This window comes from Chelmon rostratus, chromosome 15, assembly GCF_017976325.1.
Source record: "Chelmon rostratus isolate fCheRos1 chromosome 15, fCheRos1.pri, whole genome shotgun sequence".
Lineage (NCBI taxonomy): Eukaryota > Metazoa > Chordata > Actinopteri > Chaetodontiformes > Chaetodontidae > Chelmon > Chelmon rostratus.
In genome coordinates this window covers 6,802,602-6,821,206 of record NC_055672.1, presented here as the reverse complement: position 1 = coordinate 6,821,206, position 18,605 = coordinate 6,802,602, and the positions used below count along the sequence as shown (strand labels likewise).

Here is an 18,605-nt window from a genome sequence, read left to right as displayed (position 1 = left end):
TCAAGGGGGAGCTTAAGCTGGGTGGCTAGTTCGGTGTGGATGAAGCTCTCGTCTGCCCCTGAGTCAATCAGAACCCTCATGGGAAGCGACTCACGACCCCAAAGCAGACAGGAGGGCACGGTAATACGGGAGGGAGAGCTGGGATTAGGGGATGTCTGACTCACCAGTGCGCTCTCCGTCACGGGTGAGCCTGCCCTTTTGGCGTCTGAGGGCAGTTAGCGAGAAAATGACCTCCCTGGCCACAGTAGATACAGAGCCGCTGGCTGAAACGTCGCTGCCGCTCGCTGGGGTGGAGACGGGTCCGACCCAACTGCATGGGCTCCGAAGGGTGAGAGGAGGACGTGGAGGGAGCAGCGGAGTGGCCGGGGGATCCGCCACTGGCTGAAGGGGGAGCGAGGGAAGCTGGCTCGTGAACATGAGAGAGGCGAGTCTGGGCTTTCTCTCTCTGTCTTTCTCTCAAGCGGTTATCTATGCGTATGGCGAGGGAGATTAATGACTCTAAGGAATCGGGTTCATCTCTGGAAGCTAATTCGTCCTTTAACTCACTAGAAAGACTCCGTAAGAAAACACCTCGTAGCTCTAACTCCCCCCACCCGCTCTCTGAAGCTGCGATACGGAAGTCAATAGAGTAATCTGCCACTGATCTCGCTCCCTGCGCCAAGGAGAATAGGCGTTTAGCAGTTTCCTGCCCCTGTCGTGAATGATCAAAAATACGACTAAGTTCCCTCGAGAAACTGTCGAAAGACGAGAGAATGGGGGAGTGCTGTTCCCATAACGCTGTAGCCCACTGCGCTGCCCTGCCCCGTAACAAATTAACTGTATAAGCTATCTTAGCTCTATCAGAAGGATAACTAAGGGGTTGTTGATCAAATACTAGTGAACAGCGCAAGATAAACCCCCCAGCATTACCAACTTCACCTGAAAAGGGTTCGGGGGCCGGCACATACGGCTCACGCTGAGAGACAGACAGAGAGGTAGATTGGGCTGCAGCGGTTGCCGGTGGGGGTGGCGCTGGTGTGGGACTTGGGGAGGAAGGAGAGCCACGGGTGTCCGTGCGGCTGAGGTAAGCGGTGAGGTCACGGACTTGGACGCTGAGACCTTGTACTGCCTCCATTACTCCCCGCAGCATGTCCTCGTGCTGGCCGAGACGTAGACCTTGATGGGCGAGCGCCGCTCGAAAGGGGTCCGAATCCGCTGGGTCCATGTTTGGCCAGAGTATTCTGTGACGGCGGGTGCAGAGAGAGACCCAGGGGCGGAAACGGAGAAGGTTAACAAAAGTTTATTTTGCAACAACAGGCAATAACTGAAACAATCGCTGGCAGCGTGAGGTCCAAACAAAACACGAACTCAGAGAGATCCAGAGAGTGCTGGGCTGTGTGGGCAAGGGAGGCACTGGAACAAAAAGAGAAGAGACAAACAATTAATCAAAAAAGTTCAGCAAGCTATCAAAACGTACTATACCACAGGAGACTGAGACCAACTGATACCACGGTACGTGGAAGTATACTCTGGCGTCGAGGAGTCACTCCGCAGAGGTTAAATAGGCGTCCTAATCTCCTGAAGTGAACTCAGGTGTGCCCAAACACTCCTCGACGCATCGGGGGGGAAGGGAGCCTCAGGAAAACAAAACGTAAAGTTACAGCCCACAAAACAGAACACAGGAAATGGACCTTCAAAATAACAGCACAGACAATACCAACCGCCACACTTATATCCAAAACAGTAATAAACATAAGATGAGGAGCTTGTGTTTGATAATGTCCATGTTTTGGAGTTGGAGATATGAGGAGTTTCAGGAAGGAGGGTCAGTATCTTCTGTGATGTTCTCTGATCCTATTTACGTGATGAATCAAAGTGGGAGTAAACTCATGTGGTGCTTGAGGTCCCCCTACAGTTCATGTGATACAATTATGCAAACAGTGTACTGGGGTTTTTGTTCAGCTGTTGAGTGCATCTGCATCACTGTGTTCACTCACAGCACAGAAATACAAGCCTTTATCTTCTGGCACCAGATTGTTGACTGTGAAAGTCCCACTGTGAGCATCAGGTTTGGTGGCTGAGAATTTCTCTTTGCTGAAATCTCCAAAGTCATAATCTTTGTTGGCAGTTGATGTGAACACGATGAGTTTCATTGTTTCTCCTGGCAGCTGTCTGTACCAGTACATCTGGTAATAGCCAACACCCTTTATGTGGCTGCAGTTTATTGTTGCGCTTTCACCTTTTTCCTTCCACAGTATGCCAGTCTGAGTGACATCACTTCCATCAATGAGACCTGAGTGCAAAGCAGCAAATCGTTATGATTCTTGGACATGACTTCCAAAATGACAAACTATAATGAGATCAACAGCCTAAAGTATTGACTTGTCTTTTCATGGTCCACAATTGGTTTTTATGGTAAATTACCTGTCATCCACATCAGGAAGACTGACAATGTGAGCAGACCTTGTGCAATGATGATTGTATCCATTATCTGAGAGACAGAAACTACTCTCATATAATTGATTTGAAGAGGTACAGGTGGGAGTGTCACTCCATTGTGTGATGTGATCCTGTCAGTTGCTCTGTACACCCTGAGGACTGGAGGTCTATAGGTCTCCCTACAGTACGTCCCCGCCCCTGTAGATCACATGAACTATAGGAACCTGAAAAGGTCAGGTTTAGTGATGTGATGGATTTTGTGATGTGCAGCGTTGATGATATTTTCAAACCGAAGCTGGACAATCATCCTGAACATGAAACAGTGAGGAACAATGATAATATGTGAGCAAGTCAGACTTTGAAATTCTTGACAAGGATGTCTCTTTATTATGTAAACCTGAAACAGATTGCATGAGGCAGGAAGTTTTTCAATTCCCTTTCAGCCACCCAATAGGAATTCATTATTTTCATATTTTACCAGCATTTCATAACCATATAAGAGTCTAGAAAACTACTAAGCAATCTTTATTTCATTCAACATCACAGAGTGTCAGAAGAGGTTAAAATTGAGTGAACACAGTTGATATGATCTTGAAAAGCTTGGTTTCGATGGAGGCTGGCTGCAGGTGTTCAGGAGACTCCACATGTTGTCTGTCTGGTTGACATTCCCCCATTGTGGGGAATCTGCAGCAAATACACACCACTGTCTTTTAATGTAAGATCAGAGTATAGTGACCAGGGGAGGTGTCGCGTTATGTTGCTGTTGCAGTCAGAGGAAGTGTAGGTTGTTGTAGGCTGAATTCATTTGTTGAGATTTGTTTCCCCCTGCTGATGTGAAAAATACTGCGAGTTGTGGAGTTAAAATATTTTTGTCCATTTCACAGATATTTTTTGAGAAACCTTTGGCTGATAGTTATTACAGTTCAGTGCTGCAGTTTGTGGGAGATGTATCACATGATTCTGTACCGTGGTCTACCCGAAGTCCCATTACTTCTGCCAGTTTGTGTAACATTTAATTCATTATCCGATGTCAGGTTGTCTGTGTGGTCCCACCAGTAATTTAGATTCTGACCACATAAATAAAAACAGAACCTGTTTTTTTCTTATTTTATTATTCCACATGTCAGACACATACATGTCATCCTGAACCCCAAATAGCCCCAACAGCTGTGTGTGTCTGTGTGGCTCCCGATGAACAGGCAACACCTTGCATGATAACCTCTGCTGTCAGTGTATGAATGTGTGTGTGAATGGGTGAATAGCACTTTGATTGGTCAGTCAGACTAGAAAAGCACTACAAGACTGCAGTCCATCTGTACTCCGCTCGTATATTCTTATCGGGTCCATGCAAGCCTCTTTGTCTAAACGGTTTGTCCTCATACTTTATTAGCACAGCAGTTGAATTGGGTAAACAGAAACTCATTACTCATCACTTAGAAATATCTCAAAAGCTGCGTTTTTGCTGGGACTGAACAACTAGTGTAAATATTATCTAAATTGCTATGAGGCCACAGGCAATATCCAAACTTTTTGATGGAGGTAAAACGTGTCATATGCCTGTCACAACATGCAAGAATTATAAAAGAAGCATTGTGACGCTGCAGAGATGCCCCGGCCCACAACGCATATTCTCCAGATGGAAAGGAATATGCTTGTTTGGTCCAGACCCTGGCAAAAAGCACATCATCATTTAGAAAAAAAACAATCTAGTGGAATGCAAAAATGACAATTCCCACTAAAATATGTTGAAATAATCTCAATATGATTTTTTTCTGCTTTTTGACTTGGTCAAACAATCTTAACTTGTATGTGTAGTATGCAGTTTCAGTAATAACTGTATTGTCAGGTAATTACACATTTAGAGGAGGTCTTGTGTAAAGGATTTTGAGCAGCCTTACAAGTCCACTATGCTGATGTGGGGCTGAGTCAAAGCACAGAAATGCTCTGTTGGCATTGGGCTTGGTGGCTGAGAATTTCTCTGTGCTGAAGTTGTGATCTTTGTTCCTTTTTTTATGAACACTGTAGTTTCATTAATTCTCCTGCTGTCTGAACCAGTACATCTGGTAGAATCAAACACCCTTTGTATGGCTGCAGTTTACTGTTGCACTGTCCTCCTCATCTTTCCACAGTATGTCAGTCTGGGTGACGTCACTCCCGTCAGTAAAATCTGTGTACGTTGCTTTAAAGGTCACAACATGTCAGAGGGTTGGAGTCTCAGCTGTGAGTGGGGTCAGAGATGTGAGGAGTTTCAGTATCTTCTGTGATGTTCTCTGATCCTGTTAGCTGCTGTATCAAACCCACATGGTGAATCAAAGTGTCAGCGGGAGTAAACTCATGTGGTGCTTGAGGTCCCCCTACAGTTCGTGCAATAACAGTTATGCAAAAAGTCTACTGGGGTTTTTGTTCAGCTGTTGAGTGCATCTGCATCACTGTGTTGACTCACAGCACAGAAATACAAGCCTTTATCTTCTGGCACCAGATTCTTGACAGTGAATGTCCCACTTTGAGCGTCAGGTTTGGTGGCTGAGAATTTCTCTTTGCTGAAATCTCCAAAGTCATGATCTTTGGTGGCAGTTGATGTGAACACGATGAGTTTCATTGTTTCTCCTGGTAGCTGTCTGTACCAGTACATTTGGTAATAGCTGGCATCCTTTATGTGGCTGCAGTTTATTGTTGCATCTTCACCCTCAACTTTCCACAGTACGTCTGCCTGGTTGACATCACTCCCTTCAGTCAGACCTGAGTGTATAACAAAGGATGCACAAATGTTTATAATCAACCAGATTTTGTGTCTTTGTTTATTTTCTGACATAACTTCCATTCAAATGATAAACAATTGGATCAAGTCAAAAACATTATCAAGATATGTTTATTTGTAACTTTCATTGATCAATCATGGTGCATGGTAAATTACCTGTCGTCCACAGCACAAAGACTGATAATCTGAGGAGGCCTTGTTTCATGATGGTAATATCCATGTTCTGACACACAGTCTCATATAGACAGACAGATATGAAGAGCTGCAGGAAGGAATGTCACTGAAGTTATCCTTTGAATTGGTCCCCCTACTGTCTGAAACTTCCATCTGCACCCATTGTAATTCCAATCAGAAATATATATTGTGATGAGCAAAAGATGAATGATTCCTCTGGACTGGCAAACCTAAAAATTAAAAAAAATGAGCAGATTGAGTTTGGCTGTGAAATTCTTGGCATGATTTTTTTTTTTTTTTTTTGTCCACGACAGACCTGAAACAAATTCTTGAAAGATACTTTTGAGATCTCTGAGTGTTTTCACCCTACTCTTATTTGGTGAAGAGACGTATATAGCCATAAATAGGTTGCCCATTATTAGATTCTAGCTAAATATTTAGTGTTACTTTCCTTCTCCTCACTGGAATGTGATGAAGATCAGATGAGTGAAATGTTGTCCTTGTGAATCCTGTAATTACAAAAAACAAAACATAACTGTGCGTCTGCCTCCCAGTGTTGTTAATTTCATCTGCAAAGTTAAAGTTCTTCACATCAAATAGCTCAACAGCTATTTTCTATGTTACTCATGTGAAACCACACCCCATAAATAAATGATTAAATAAGCCATAAAATCATTTCAAGATTTGTTTCTGATTTGACAGAAAATGGATTCAGTAGCACAGACAGTCTTACTTTTACATCTTACACAGACAGTGGATGAACAGGTGACACCTTGCATGATAGCCTCTGCTGCCAGTGTATGAATGTGTGTGTAGATGGGTGAATAGCACTTTGATTGGTCAGTCAGACTAGAAAAGCACTACAAGACTGCAGTCCATCTGTACTCCGCTCGTATATTCTTATCGGGTCCATGCAAGCCTCTTTGTCTAAACGGTTTGTCCACATACTTTATTAGCACAGCCGTTGAATTGGGTAAACAGAAACACATTACTCATCACTTAGAAATATCTCAAAAGCTGCGTTTTTGCTAGGACTGATCAGCTAGTGTAAATATTATCTAAATTGCTATGAGGCCACAGGCAATATCCAAATTTTTTTAAGGAGGTAAAACGTGTCATATGCCTGTCACAACATGCAAGAATTATAAAAGAAGCATTCTGACGCTGCAGAGATGCCCCGGCCCACAAATCATATTCTCCAGATGGAAAGGAATATGCTTGTTTGGTCCAGACCCTGGCAAAAAGCACATCATCATTTGGAAAAAAAAAAATCCAGTGAAAATGGAATGCAAAAATTACAATTCCCACTAAAATATGTTGAAATAATCCTGCTTTTTCACTTGGTCAAACAATCTTAACTTGTATGTGTGGTATGCAGTTTCAGTAATAACTGTATTGTCAGGTAATTACACAACAACCTCAACTCTTGTGTAAAGGATTTTGAGCAGCCTTACAAGTCCACTATGCTGCTGTGGGGCTGAGTCAAAGCACAGAAATGCTCTGTTGGCATCGGGCTTGGTGGCTGAGAATTTCTCTGTGCTGAAGTTGTGATCAACACTGTAGTTTCATTAATTCTCCTGCTGTCTGAACCAGTACATCTAGTACATCCATGCATCTTTGTATGGCTGCAGTTTACTGTTGCACTGTCCTCATCTTTCCACAGTATGTCAGTCTGGGTGACGTCACTCCCGTCAGTAAAATCTGTGTACGTTGCTGTAAAGGTCACAGCATGTCAGAGGGTTGGAGTCTCAGCTGTGAGTGGGGTCAGAGATGTGAGGAGTTTCAGTATCTTCTGTGATGTTCTCTGATCCTGTTAGCTGCTGTATCAAACCCACATGGTGAATCAAAGTGTCAGCGGGAGTAAACTCATGTGGTGCTTGAGGTCCCCCTACAGTTCGTGGGATAACAGTTATGCAAACAGTGTACTGGGGTTTTTGTTCAGCTGTTGAGTGCATCTGCATCACTGTGTTGACTCACAACACAGAAATACAAGCCTTTATCTTCTGGCACCAGATTCTTGACAGTGAATGTCCCACTTTGAGCGTCAGGTTTGGTGGCTGAGAATTTCTCCTTGCTGAAATCTCCAAAGTCATGATCTTTGCTGGCAGTTGATGTGAACACGATGAGTTTCATTGTTTCTCCTGGCAGCTGTCTGTACCAGTACATCTGGTCATAGTCAGCATCCTTTATGTGGCTGCAATTTATTGTTGCATCCTCAACCATCAACTTTCCACAGTACGTCTGCCTGGTTGACATCACTCCCATCAGTCAGACCTGAGTGTATAACAAAGGATGCACAAAGGTTTATAATCAACCAGATTTTGTATCTTTGCTTATTTTCTGACATAACTTCCATTTAAAATGATAAACAATTGGATCAAGTCAAAAACATTATCAAGATATGCTTATTTGTAACTTTCATTGATCAATCATGGTGCATGGTAAATTACCTGTCGTCCACAGCACAAAGACTGATAATCTGAGGAGGCCTTGTTTCATGATGGTAATATCCATGTTCTGACACACAGTCTCATATAGACAGACAGATATGAAGAGCTGCAGGTGGGAGTGTCGTTGTATGACGTGATCCTTTGAATTTCTGTATGCATGTCTTTCAATGGGTGAAAAGTGTTACGAGGTTTCCCCCTACTGTCCGTCACTCCCACCTGCATCCATTGTAATGCCAATCTGAAATATATGTTGTGATGAGCAAAAGATGAATAATACCTCTGGACTGGCAGTCCAAATAAATGAGAAAAATTGAGCTGATTGAGTCTAGTTGTGAAATTCTTGGCATGATTTTAATTTTTTTTTTGTCCACGAAAAACCTGAAACAAATTCTTGAAAGATACTTTTGAGATTTCTTAGTGTTATCACCTTACTCTTGTTTGCTGAAGAGAAGTATATGGCCATAAATAGATTATTAGATTCCAGCAAAATAACTGGTGTTACTTTCCTTCTCCTCATTGGGACCTGATGAAGATCTGATGAGTGAAATGTTGTCCTTGTGAATCCTGTAAAAACCAAAACATAACTGTGCGTCTGCCTCTCAGTGTTGTTAATTTTATCTGCAAAGTTAAAGTGCTTCACATAAAAAAAGTCATCGGCTAATTTCTGTATTTCTCTTGTGAAACCACACCCAATAAATAAATGATTAAGTAAGCCATAAAATCATTTCAAAGATTTGTTTCTGATATGACACAAAATGGTTACAGTAGCACAGACAGTCTTACTTTTACATCTTACACAGACCTTTTTTGGGAATTCTCATGCCTACCCTTCTTGTCTGTTTACTGAGCTTATTCGGACTGAGGTTCAAAAATGTCATCAGATGGTTACGTGTCTAGAACAGAGAGTCCTCATGCAGGTAAAGAATCTATACATTTTTTCATATGACAAGAAGCTGTCTGTCACAAACTGCAGGAAAACCCTCAACTGAGACATGTCCAAAGAATTCTCCTAAAACAACATCAGCAGATCCCACATGTCTTAATTGGAAAATGATTCCCTCAGAATATGGATTCATTCTGAAAATCCAAACGGATCATGCTGTTTACATGACCCGTATATAATTTTGAATATTGTCAGTCAAAGCAGTGTCATAAGTCTGTCATAAGTTTAGTGCCTTCTCTCAAGCTGAACAGCTGCCAGTGGTAACTCACTGGACTGTTTAAAAGTGCTTGCTAGATTCATTACAGTTTTTCTCTTTTTCTTCATTTTCTTCATGTCTAATCTTTCACAACTTGATAATTATCCTCCAAAAATATGCTCGCTGTCGAACATGACAGAGTTGTCTTTGGCTTGGTCCAGTAGATGGCACTGTTTTCATACTTTTGCAGACAGACAGAGAAATCTGGGAATTTTGACAAATTCTTATTTTTTTATTGAATGGCTGCCTTGTTATTGAAAAAGTAGTCCTCATGGTCAACACTGAATGTCATGACATAGGGTTTGTGTATTTGTGTCATATCTTCCTCACTGTTAATTGAAAAAAGACTAAAATCTAAAACAGGCAATCATTGCACGATTCTCTTGCCTCTTTTGATGAGCTTTTTAAAGCTCATTTCGTCTTTGCTACCTCGTACAACAGGGATCTTGCCAATGTCTACCACTTTTTGAAAACCGCTGTTTACCAGATTGATGCTGCTACCACCAAGGTGAATCCCAGGGTCAAAGAGATGAGAGCTCGGATGCTGCACTGGTTTTGACACCTTGATATGCTTTGGCTTTTGAAGAGCTTTTGTGTTACAAAGCATTCAATATGCAGATGTCATACAGTAATGATGATTCAAGTTCATTTATTGTTCCATACTGTTTCCTGTGATAAAAGAATCGCTAAGATCTAAGTATTGCACTGGGGATGAACAATGGATTTCTGAATTTCTTTGCCCATAACTCAAATTCTAATGTATTCATATCTTCTCTTCTTTTATCTAATCCACCCACTTTTAAAGAGCACATTGTGTCCAAATTGTGATTGCCCACCAATTGGGCGTAAATGTTTTGGCTGGGCTGATGGTTATTGCAGTATTTTACAGCCTTATCTGCAGCTACTGATGGTGTGGTGATCGTGTGCATACCTGTCTGCAATATTCTATTTGTTTTTATCATGAAATTTTAGGCATATGTCACCCTTAAAGACTTTTTTCCCCCTCATATTGATTACTCTGCCCATGGAGCCTTATTCATGGAGATTTTTGTTACAAGTTTTGAGGCCATTTTAGTTTTTCATGTATTATACAATGCTGTCATATTACAAAGGCCAAACAATATTGACATGTATATTATGGGTGCTCAGTGCATGTGTTATGCATTTAAGAAAAATACAAGTAATCCAGAGTTATCATTATTAAAATCAATATTGAGTAAAATACAACTCTTTATTGAGTGAAATAGAACTTTATTCATAGTAGAATTTGACCTCTATTTTGAGGCAGTTACTACTCTGTACAGTGTAAATACAACTCTGTATTGAGTGAAATGGTGCTGGAATTGTTCTCACTTTATGCTAAATGAGTAAATTTCAATCTAGTGGAGTAAAAGATGAACTCTAGATAGAGTAGAGATAACTCTGAAAATGTAACTCGATGAAGAGAGTAAATTTAGCTCTTTTTGGACTGGGACCAAATACTATATTTTTGGGAGTAAAATTTTACTCAAATTGAGTAAAATTTACTCTTCAAAATTTTCTGTGTACCAATACCTGGAATCAGTGTCATTTTATCAACCACATCTACCTCCTCTGTGATTGTTAACATCTATAATCCACTCCTCTTGCACTAGAAGGTATTTTTTATACTCTTTGCCAGAGTTATACTATTGCTGAGCAAATCACTTTTTCTATTTTTTCTTAGATTCATTGTACATAGCCTTTTTTTATTTTTAAATTATTTTTTTATTTTGACCTATTTGCACAATTCCCAGTACTATTTGCTTATCTATCACATACAGCCTGTAGGGGGCAGCAAGTCAAAGCCGCTCCGTTTTAACCCAACACCAAGAGGGCGCACTTCCGCCCAAGCTGTTTCCTGACAGTCCGACACGCCACCTGGAAAGGTGCATATTCTTGAACAAAAGACAACATTCAGACACAAAAGTAGAGTTGTACGTTGAAGTATTTACCTTTGTGACGGTTCATAATGAACCGTGTGACAGACAGAGCTGAAAAGAAGGTTCGGTTATGAGGGCGCAACCTGCGTCAGCATCCTTTAGCCAACGTTAGCTCAGAATTCAGGCAGCGTTCTCTGACAACTTTGGACCCAGACTGTGTTTCATGAGTTATTAGAAGCTGAATTTAAATGAACCAGTACAGTAGTTTACATTTAGATTTAATTCTGCCCCCTGGTGTTTTAAAACCCAAACTAGTCCTCTGATCTCCTGGCTCCTCTCCGTCTGCGGTTCCTGCAAGCCACAGTAGATCATATTGGATGAAATATTTATTCACACAGCTGTGGTTGGTTTTCACAGACATCTTACAAGTGTAGACAGTTCAGAGATATGTGAGATTTCACAGACCAATAACTGGAAGGCTGCTGTGTCTATGCAGCAGGAAATCCAAATTCAAGGAATGATTGTTGGTTGGTGGAACCAGTCCAAGGGTGGCTCCGGAACAACTGTTTAATTTAACAGATATATTGAAGTGCACACCTACTGTTTAGCTCAGTTTAATGTAACCAAGCTCAGAAGCAATATGGCATTTAACTTATTAAATCTGATAGGATCACCCAAAATAGCAATCACAAAATGACAACAATGATACGTTTTTAAAATCATTGTAAATGACCAAATCAAAGATAATTCAGATTAATGAAAACTCCCCGAAGATCTTGACCTTCATGATGTAACAGTATGTTTATTTACATAAATGACAATCACATCAAGCAGTGGGGAAACTAGCATTTCTGGAACATGAACCCAATGGAACAAATGAGCATTGTCACAGTTTCAGAAAAGTTTTCAGTGACTTTGTGGTCTGCATCCCAGTGCGTCATATTGTTCAGGATAAACCTCTAAAACAAATTCAATTTAGTCCCGATAAGTGAAGAAAAGAGTGTTGCAGACTTTCTTCACTTTTTTACCGTTTGGAAGCATATCCTTGTCTGCCCCTCAAAAGGCTCCATCTCTTTACAAGTAACTATACAACGGTTACAAAATGCCTCAAAACATGCAACATAAATATCACTCACTTTACACCTTTAGTTCTCATAACCAGAACAATGCTGGTGGTAAACAAAATGAACTGATACCAGCCAGCTTCTTCAAGACACACACACACACACACACACACACACAGTCTGTGCTCTTTGACTCACTGGTGCCCTGCAGCTGAAACAACAGTTTGTCCATGAACAGTAGGGAGGTTAAAGGGTCAGTTCACCCAAATTGCTGATTGGAATTTCATTTATGGTATGCTGACTTTTCAGATGAAGTTTTTCAGAAATTATATTGTGGTTACTTAGGATAATTCCCAGATTTTCTTTGCTTTAGGTTAGGGTTTGGTGATATGACAGTCATCACTGTGCTGTGTTAAAAGTGTGTCCACCAGTAGAGTTGCCGTGTGGATGATGTGACGTGGAGTGTAGCTGCTTTGCACTCCTTTCTGCTTGCCTGTATATTACTTTCCACTCATGTGCTGACATTGCAGATACGTCCAAATACAATTAATATTGATATCAACACAAAAACAGTCATCATTTCAGATGAGCCCACCTCCTCCTCGTGCATGCTCTGACCAGTAAGTGAGAACATGTCTGACACGGACAAATGTGCTGCATGTGTGAAAGGACAACTCTGGACAGTGTCTGGACCTGATTCTGTGGACATTTTCCAGAGTGCATATGCGAAAACAGCTTTAGTTTCTATATTTTACATTCGGAGCAGGCAGCGTGATATAGCAATCTAGCTACCTCATAAAGTCACCTGATTTGGGCAGCAGCACTGCTTACCATGTTCTCACGTGACCTGACAGAGAGAGAGTTAGTGCACTCTGTTGTGTCTCATGTGAGGCACTTGTTTTTGTTTGTATGGATGATCCAAATGAAAGATCGTCGAATGTGATGAAGTGTGGAATGTATGGTTATTTTAAACCATTTCCTAATTGAATTTACATAGCAGTTCATGATATGGCATGATATGAAATTACATATAGATTTTGGCCATATCACCCACCCCTACTTTAGTTCGATTAGGGATCATTCTGAATAACTATGACATCCTTTATTTAAAGAACCACTGCAGGATTTTTTACAAGTCTTTTTTTTTCAAAGCTGTGAGCAGTACAAATTTAAAATTCAAAGTTCAAGACTAATCAAATACACCCCAAACTATTTGGTAACATACCACTAATATTTGTTAAAACATGTAGGTAAATTGACTGAACTGACCCTTTAACGGCATGAGCATGACAAGATTCAGTCAGGGTTGAAAGGTCAGTCAGGTAAAGGTGTTGAATGGGGTCTTATTGTGCAAAGGAATACCCTCTGCCCCTCTGAACTCCTCTGCGATGTCATCGAATGTGCGACCCTTCGTCTCTGGGAGGCGAATCCAGGTGAAGGTGAAGGCAAAAAGAGCCACAGCCATGAAGAGGAGGTAGACGTAGGCACCGCAGATTTTCTGTGCGTGGGCCAGAGAGACATACAGGGGTGTTAGTTTTATTGGGGTACTTGATCTATTTAACCAAGAATGGTCTGTTAAGATCAAACCTTTTTGAGAAAGTTCTGGCCAAAGTATCAACATAATTACGCCATGTGAACAACAGACTCTCATAAAGAAGAGTAACATTCACAGGAAAGAAACGAAGGAAAACACAAAAGGCTTTAAAACACATTTACACACGAAACTAGAAAAACAAAACGGTTGGCTGCCATCCCTGCAGCACTATATCAAACAAATGTTTCCCTGGTTAACTGTTAATTTAATTCCTATTTCATCCTGATTTTAAAGGGTTTAGCAATAGTTTTATACATTTTTTAACATTTACAAGATGTCTGTTTTACAGTATACAGTATACTTTGGTATATAGCGCTTTGAACAGATTTATAGCTTATATTTAACAGCTGTGTCTCTAAGGTGCAAGGAAACTTGCAAAAGCAAACAAGGAGTCCACCTCCAAAGTTTCCCCTGAAGTTTAACTCATACAGCCTGCAGGCCAGCAGTATAAACCCACCAGTAATGGGGGAAAGAGGAGTGCCAGAACAAACTTCCCTCCCCAGTTGAGCATGCTGGTGAAGGCCATGGCGATGGGTCTGCCAGGCTGGTCGAACAGCTCGGCGGCAATGAACCAGGAGATTGGGCCAGGGCCCAGCTCGTAGGCTGAAATCAGGCAGAAAACCAGCAGGACCTGCAGGCTCCGCAGCTCTGGGACCAGGTGCTGCAAAGCAAAGAGACAAGTTTGTTGTTTAAGGGTTCAACGAAATAGGGCTTTTATTATAGTTATTTCTCTTCAATTTAAATCTAATCTCATGTTGCCTGTTTTAAAAAACGAGAGACTGAAGTCAAAAATTATTCTGTGTGTTTATGTGGGTTTCAGGTTTTTTCAAACATTAGATATCTTATGTGCATATCTTATGCACGGCCAATATTGGAATAGAGTGATAATAACAGTCACACTAAGATTACCAGGACAGAGTCGACTATGGTCATGAGTAAGTTGCACACTGCTATGGAGATGAAGCCAGTCAGGAGCAACCTCCTCCTTCCTGCTCTTTCCATCAGGAAGAACTTGAAAGGAAAAAAACAACACTGTGGTTACTCTGCTCACATTTTTTCCCTCTTTTTGAAACGAAAATGCGACATTATCCTGTTGTGGCTGAAGTTGTTAAATCATTCATGAGGAAATGGTGACCACTCCTTTATCTGTAATCCATAATGGCATTAATAATGTTGTTAATTCTTAATAAAACCACATAAGACAAATCAGGAGCTGAAATGTAGAAGTTACCACTCGATTTTTTTTTACTCACTGCCACCAAAGTGAAGGTCACATTGACAGCCCCAACGCCCAGAGTCAGGTATTTGGCCTGATCAAACTTGGCCTGGAACATTCTGGTGGAATAATTGATGACCTGGAAGAAAAGAGTAGGGATTTCCTTTGGCTTAGTGGGTTACTGGGACGTCTTTCTGTGTTTTTAGGAACAGGGGTATTGTCTTGACACACTACCCCAGAATCTGAGTAGAAGCCAGAGAGACATGCTGAGCCTGAATTATTTATTGAGTAAATACTACAGTGCTGCAAGTAAAATATTCATCACACACTGAGCAAGGCACACTGTGAGAAAATCACTAAAAAGAGAGTGACACAAGACTGACTGCGTTGAATCCGGACAGCTGGCTGCCCAAGTTGATAACAAGGACGATGATGATTGGATGCTTGTAGCGGCCTTTCTTGAAGAACTCGTGGATGGTGACTCTGGTCTGAGTGTGGGCGGCCTCTTCCTTCATCTCTTCCAGCTCACTGAACACCTTGTCTGCGCTTCCTCTCAGCCTCAGCAGGGCTGCGGGGTTAAAACAACATCTTCTTTTAAGGAGCTGTTGTGGTGTATCCACACAGTCGAGATAATAGAGTACATTAAAAGCATTTCTGTGTTTTTGATTCCCGGAAGTCAACCATGAATATAAAAGCTTAAGCTCATCTCTAATAATATCTAAGCAGACTCGAGGGTGCAAGGACAGAAGGTGTTGTGTGCTGTACAGATTGTAAAGCCCCTTGAGGCACATTTTCCAATATTGGCCTCTATAAATGAAATTAACTTGAATTGACTCGACAGAATCTTTCTGTGCAGCGCTGTTGCCCCGTTGGACATCTCTATGATATATCTCCAGCTTAATGAATAAAATGGAGATAATGTCATGTGAAAGGTGCAGAGTCAGTGTGACCCACCAGCCTCTGCCTTGCTCTCCTCTCCCCGGTTGATGAGCAGGTAGCGAGGGCTCTCAGGACAGAAGGGCAGGACCAGGTACTGCGTGAGAGCCGGGATAAGAGACAGGGACAGCATCATAGCCCAGTCATGCTCTGTACCCAACACTGTCTCCAGACCAGCCACCTGCAGCAAACACATACAGGAACCTTGTTTGATTGTTTTACTTAGTATCAAGATATTTACATGTTCATTAAAAGGGAAGAGTTGTGTCATCGTTGATTGAATACTGAAACTTTTCGGGGTAAGAGTGAACCGACTGTGATTCAAAGCAGATTATATATATTAGTATGCAATGCAATGCAAAAACACAAATTTTTACTGAATTTTTGCTGTCAGTTACAGTATGGACCCACTAGAGAGATACTGACTGACATGACTGATCTTTTTCTGTATCTGTTTTTTGTTGACATGCTGTCATACTTTTGTTAAAACTACGTTCAATGATGAATAATGAATAATGGAGGACATAAGAAATTACAGAATTCCCACGATGTTCTTTATTCAACCCTGCACTTTATCTACCACACAAATAACGAGAAACTTTTTCATTCAAAACTGAGGACAGCCCTCACCATTCCCACAAGGATGCCAGAGGCGAAGGACACCTGGTTGAGTGTAGCGAAGGCCCCTCTCAGGTTTGTGGGGGACACTTCCTGGATGTAGAGTGGATTAAGACTCATCACCAGGCCGCAGAAGAGGCCGAACACCAACCGTCCCAGGATGAGGACTTCGAATGACTTGCTAACTTTGGAGGCAGACATCAGACACGCTCCCACCACAGAGAGGCAGTTCACTATGAGGATGGAGTTACGTCTGGAGGGGAAGAGGAGAGCAATGGAAAAAAAAAAAACATGATGGAAGTGATTGAACTGCCTTTGTTTAGCCATTTTTACCTTCCATGCGAGTCTGCCAGGTATTTGACTCCCAGCGAGCCCAGCAGGGCTCCAAAGTCTTTAATGCTGACAGAGAGCGACCACAGGAGAGTCAGGCTGTGATCTGGCATCGACTGGTTGTGCCTGGCTCTCCAGGTGTGGTTGAAAAACTCCTCGATGATCTAAACAGTTGTAAAAGCAAAAGATGAGCAGCGTCAGGAAGACTGTAGAAATTCAACCTGGAACTGTGGTCTAATCAATTCAGAGGACTTCATTAAAACGTGAAAACAGCTGTTAGTGATGAACAATCAGTCACTGACAGCAAAAATTAATTCAGCCATCTAAGTGGCTTTTATTGTCAGTGTCAGTCAGATCTTTTGTGGGTGAAGTATCGGGAGGAATGTAGAAAATAACAGTGTGGATTCCTTTAAGGTGACATCTGAAGATTTGCCTCAGTTGCAAACTTCGAGTGCAGTCTTTGAAAAAGCAAAACCCTGCTAAGCCAGCGGAGCCGGGCCTGGAGCTCCGGCTCGGAGAGCTTTAGGGGATTGTTAAGTTTATTCAGTGTTTTATTGAGGCTGTGAGATAATTGTTTGATGGTCAGACGGGTTTCTAGCCTTCCCCTCTGCATGATATTTTGTGTTGATATTGGCTTTATTCATAGCATCAGTATTGTTTTGTTTAAGAGGCCTCTTGGACACTTTGTGGCCTTCCTGCAACTTCTTGTTGAGTGGATATGCATTTGTCAAATAAAGGGATTTGTTTGTAGAGACAGATGTTTTTAGATGGATCTTGAAAAAAATTTGAAAGCTAGAATGCAATGAAAATAGCAAAATTTAAAGACAGTGAAGATCAGGAACTGTGAAACTAAACTATTGGTATCAGTATCAGTCAACCAGAGCCGGCTCACCCTGGCTGGAGCATTGATGTTGCCGGTGTGGTAGCCGATCTGCAGGGAGCCGAGCACCGCAGCCAGGATGGAGGTCAGGAGCGTGGCTGTCAGATGGCTCTGAAACAGTGTTGGTGTTAGTGACATTTATTTATTTATTTCTTTACCATGCCACTTGTATGAAAAAGTAAACAGATTTTAAGTTTGTCCTACTTTTTGTTAGCTCAAGAGATATTTTATAATGATACTCAGCAGCTCAGTGACTAACCCCGCTGACTCCTCATGATTCTCCAAACATAAGCAAGCCTAAGGCTGTAAAAGTCAACGATTACAGAAACCACAATATTTTCACACTTTGGCTTTTAATTACTTTTAATTACCACAGGTGAGTGCTAGTGCTGCTTCTGTCAGACTGTGTTCGTTGTAGAAAAACATCTAAAGCAAACAAACCTCCTGAGATGCCATTTTCTTTGGGTGAGACAGCGAATCACTCCTTCAAGATGTTGGTGCATTTATCTTCTTCAGACTTCCTCTGCTGTAGAAAACCCACGTTAAGCCTGAATTACAATTCACCAGTAGCATAGGATTTTGTGGTTTACATGGCATTATACATGCGATAATATAGAGAGGAGAGACATCATATTAAATAATAAAATTAAGTTTTTCCACATAGACAAATACGCTTTTTTCCCCTTTGGTGTTCATTTTCACTTGTAACTTTATAAAACATATATTTTTGTCATCTCCCAGCAGCATTAAATCATAATGTTGGCACATCAATTTTCTTAAGTCCAGGCGGAGCGATGTCAAGAAATGTGGCGTGTATTAAATCCAAATAAATCAATGAAACTACATACTTGCAACGTACGTTAAGTTAGTTGTCAACCAACTTACCTGTGCAGTGGAGTAAAGCAGACCGTTCGTCTTGTGCAAAATATAAATCAAAAAAGTGATGAGGAAAAAAAAGGATATCCAGTTAGTTGTTGCTTTGAGGTCAACAATCGCTCACTCTCTTCATAGAACTTTGCAGACTCTGACATTAACGACTAGTAGAGACTAAGATAACTGATCTCTTG

At 41.4% G+C, this 18,605-nt stretch overlaps 1 protein-coding gene across 1 annotated transcript; it reads right to left on the bottom strand.

Annotated features, from left to right (window-relative positions):
- Positions 1-13,282: 13,282 nt before the first annotated feature.
- On the bottom strand, positions 13,283-17,994 carry LOC121618279 (solute carrier family 2, facilitated glucose transporter member 1). The gene is made up of 10 exons (XM_041953681.1): positions 17,980-17,994; positions 17,551-17,649; positions 16,662-16,822; positions 16,341-16,581; positions 15,729-15,891; positions 15,158-15,342; positions 14,812-14,913; positions 14,468-14,569; positions 14,016-14,219; positions 13,283-13,462 (listed from the first exon to the last, which is right to left on the bottom strand). Exons 1-10 carry the CDS (start codon positions 17,992-17,994, stop codon positions 13,283-13,285), a joined length of 1,452 nt encoding a protein of 483 aa, XP_041809615.1.
- Positions 17,995-18,605: the final 611 nt, after the last annotated feature.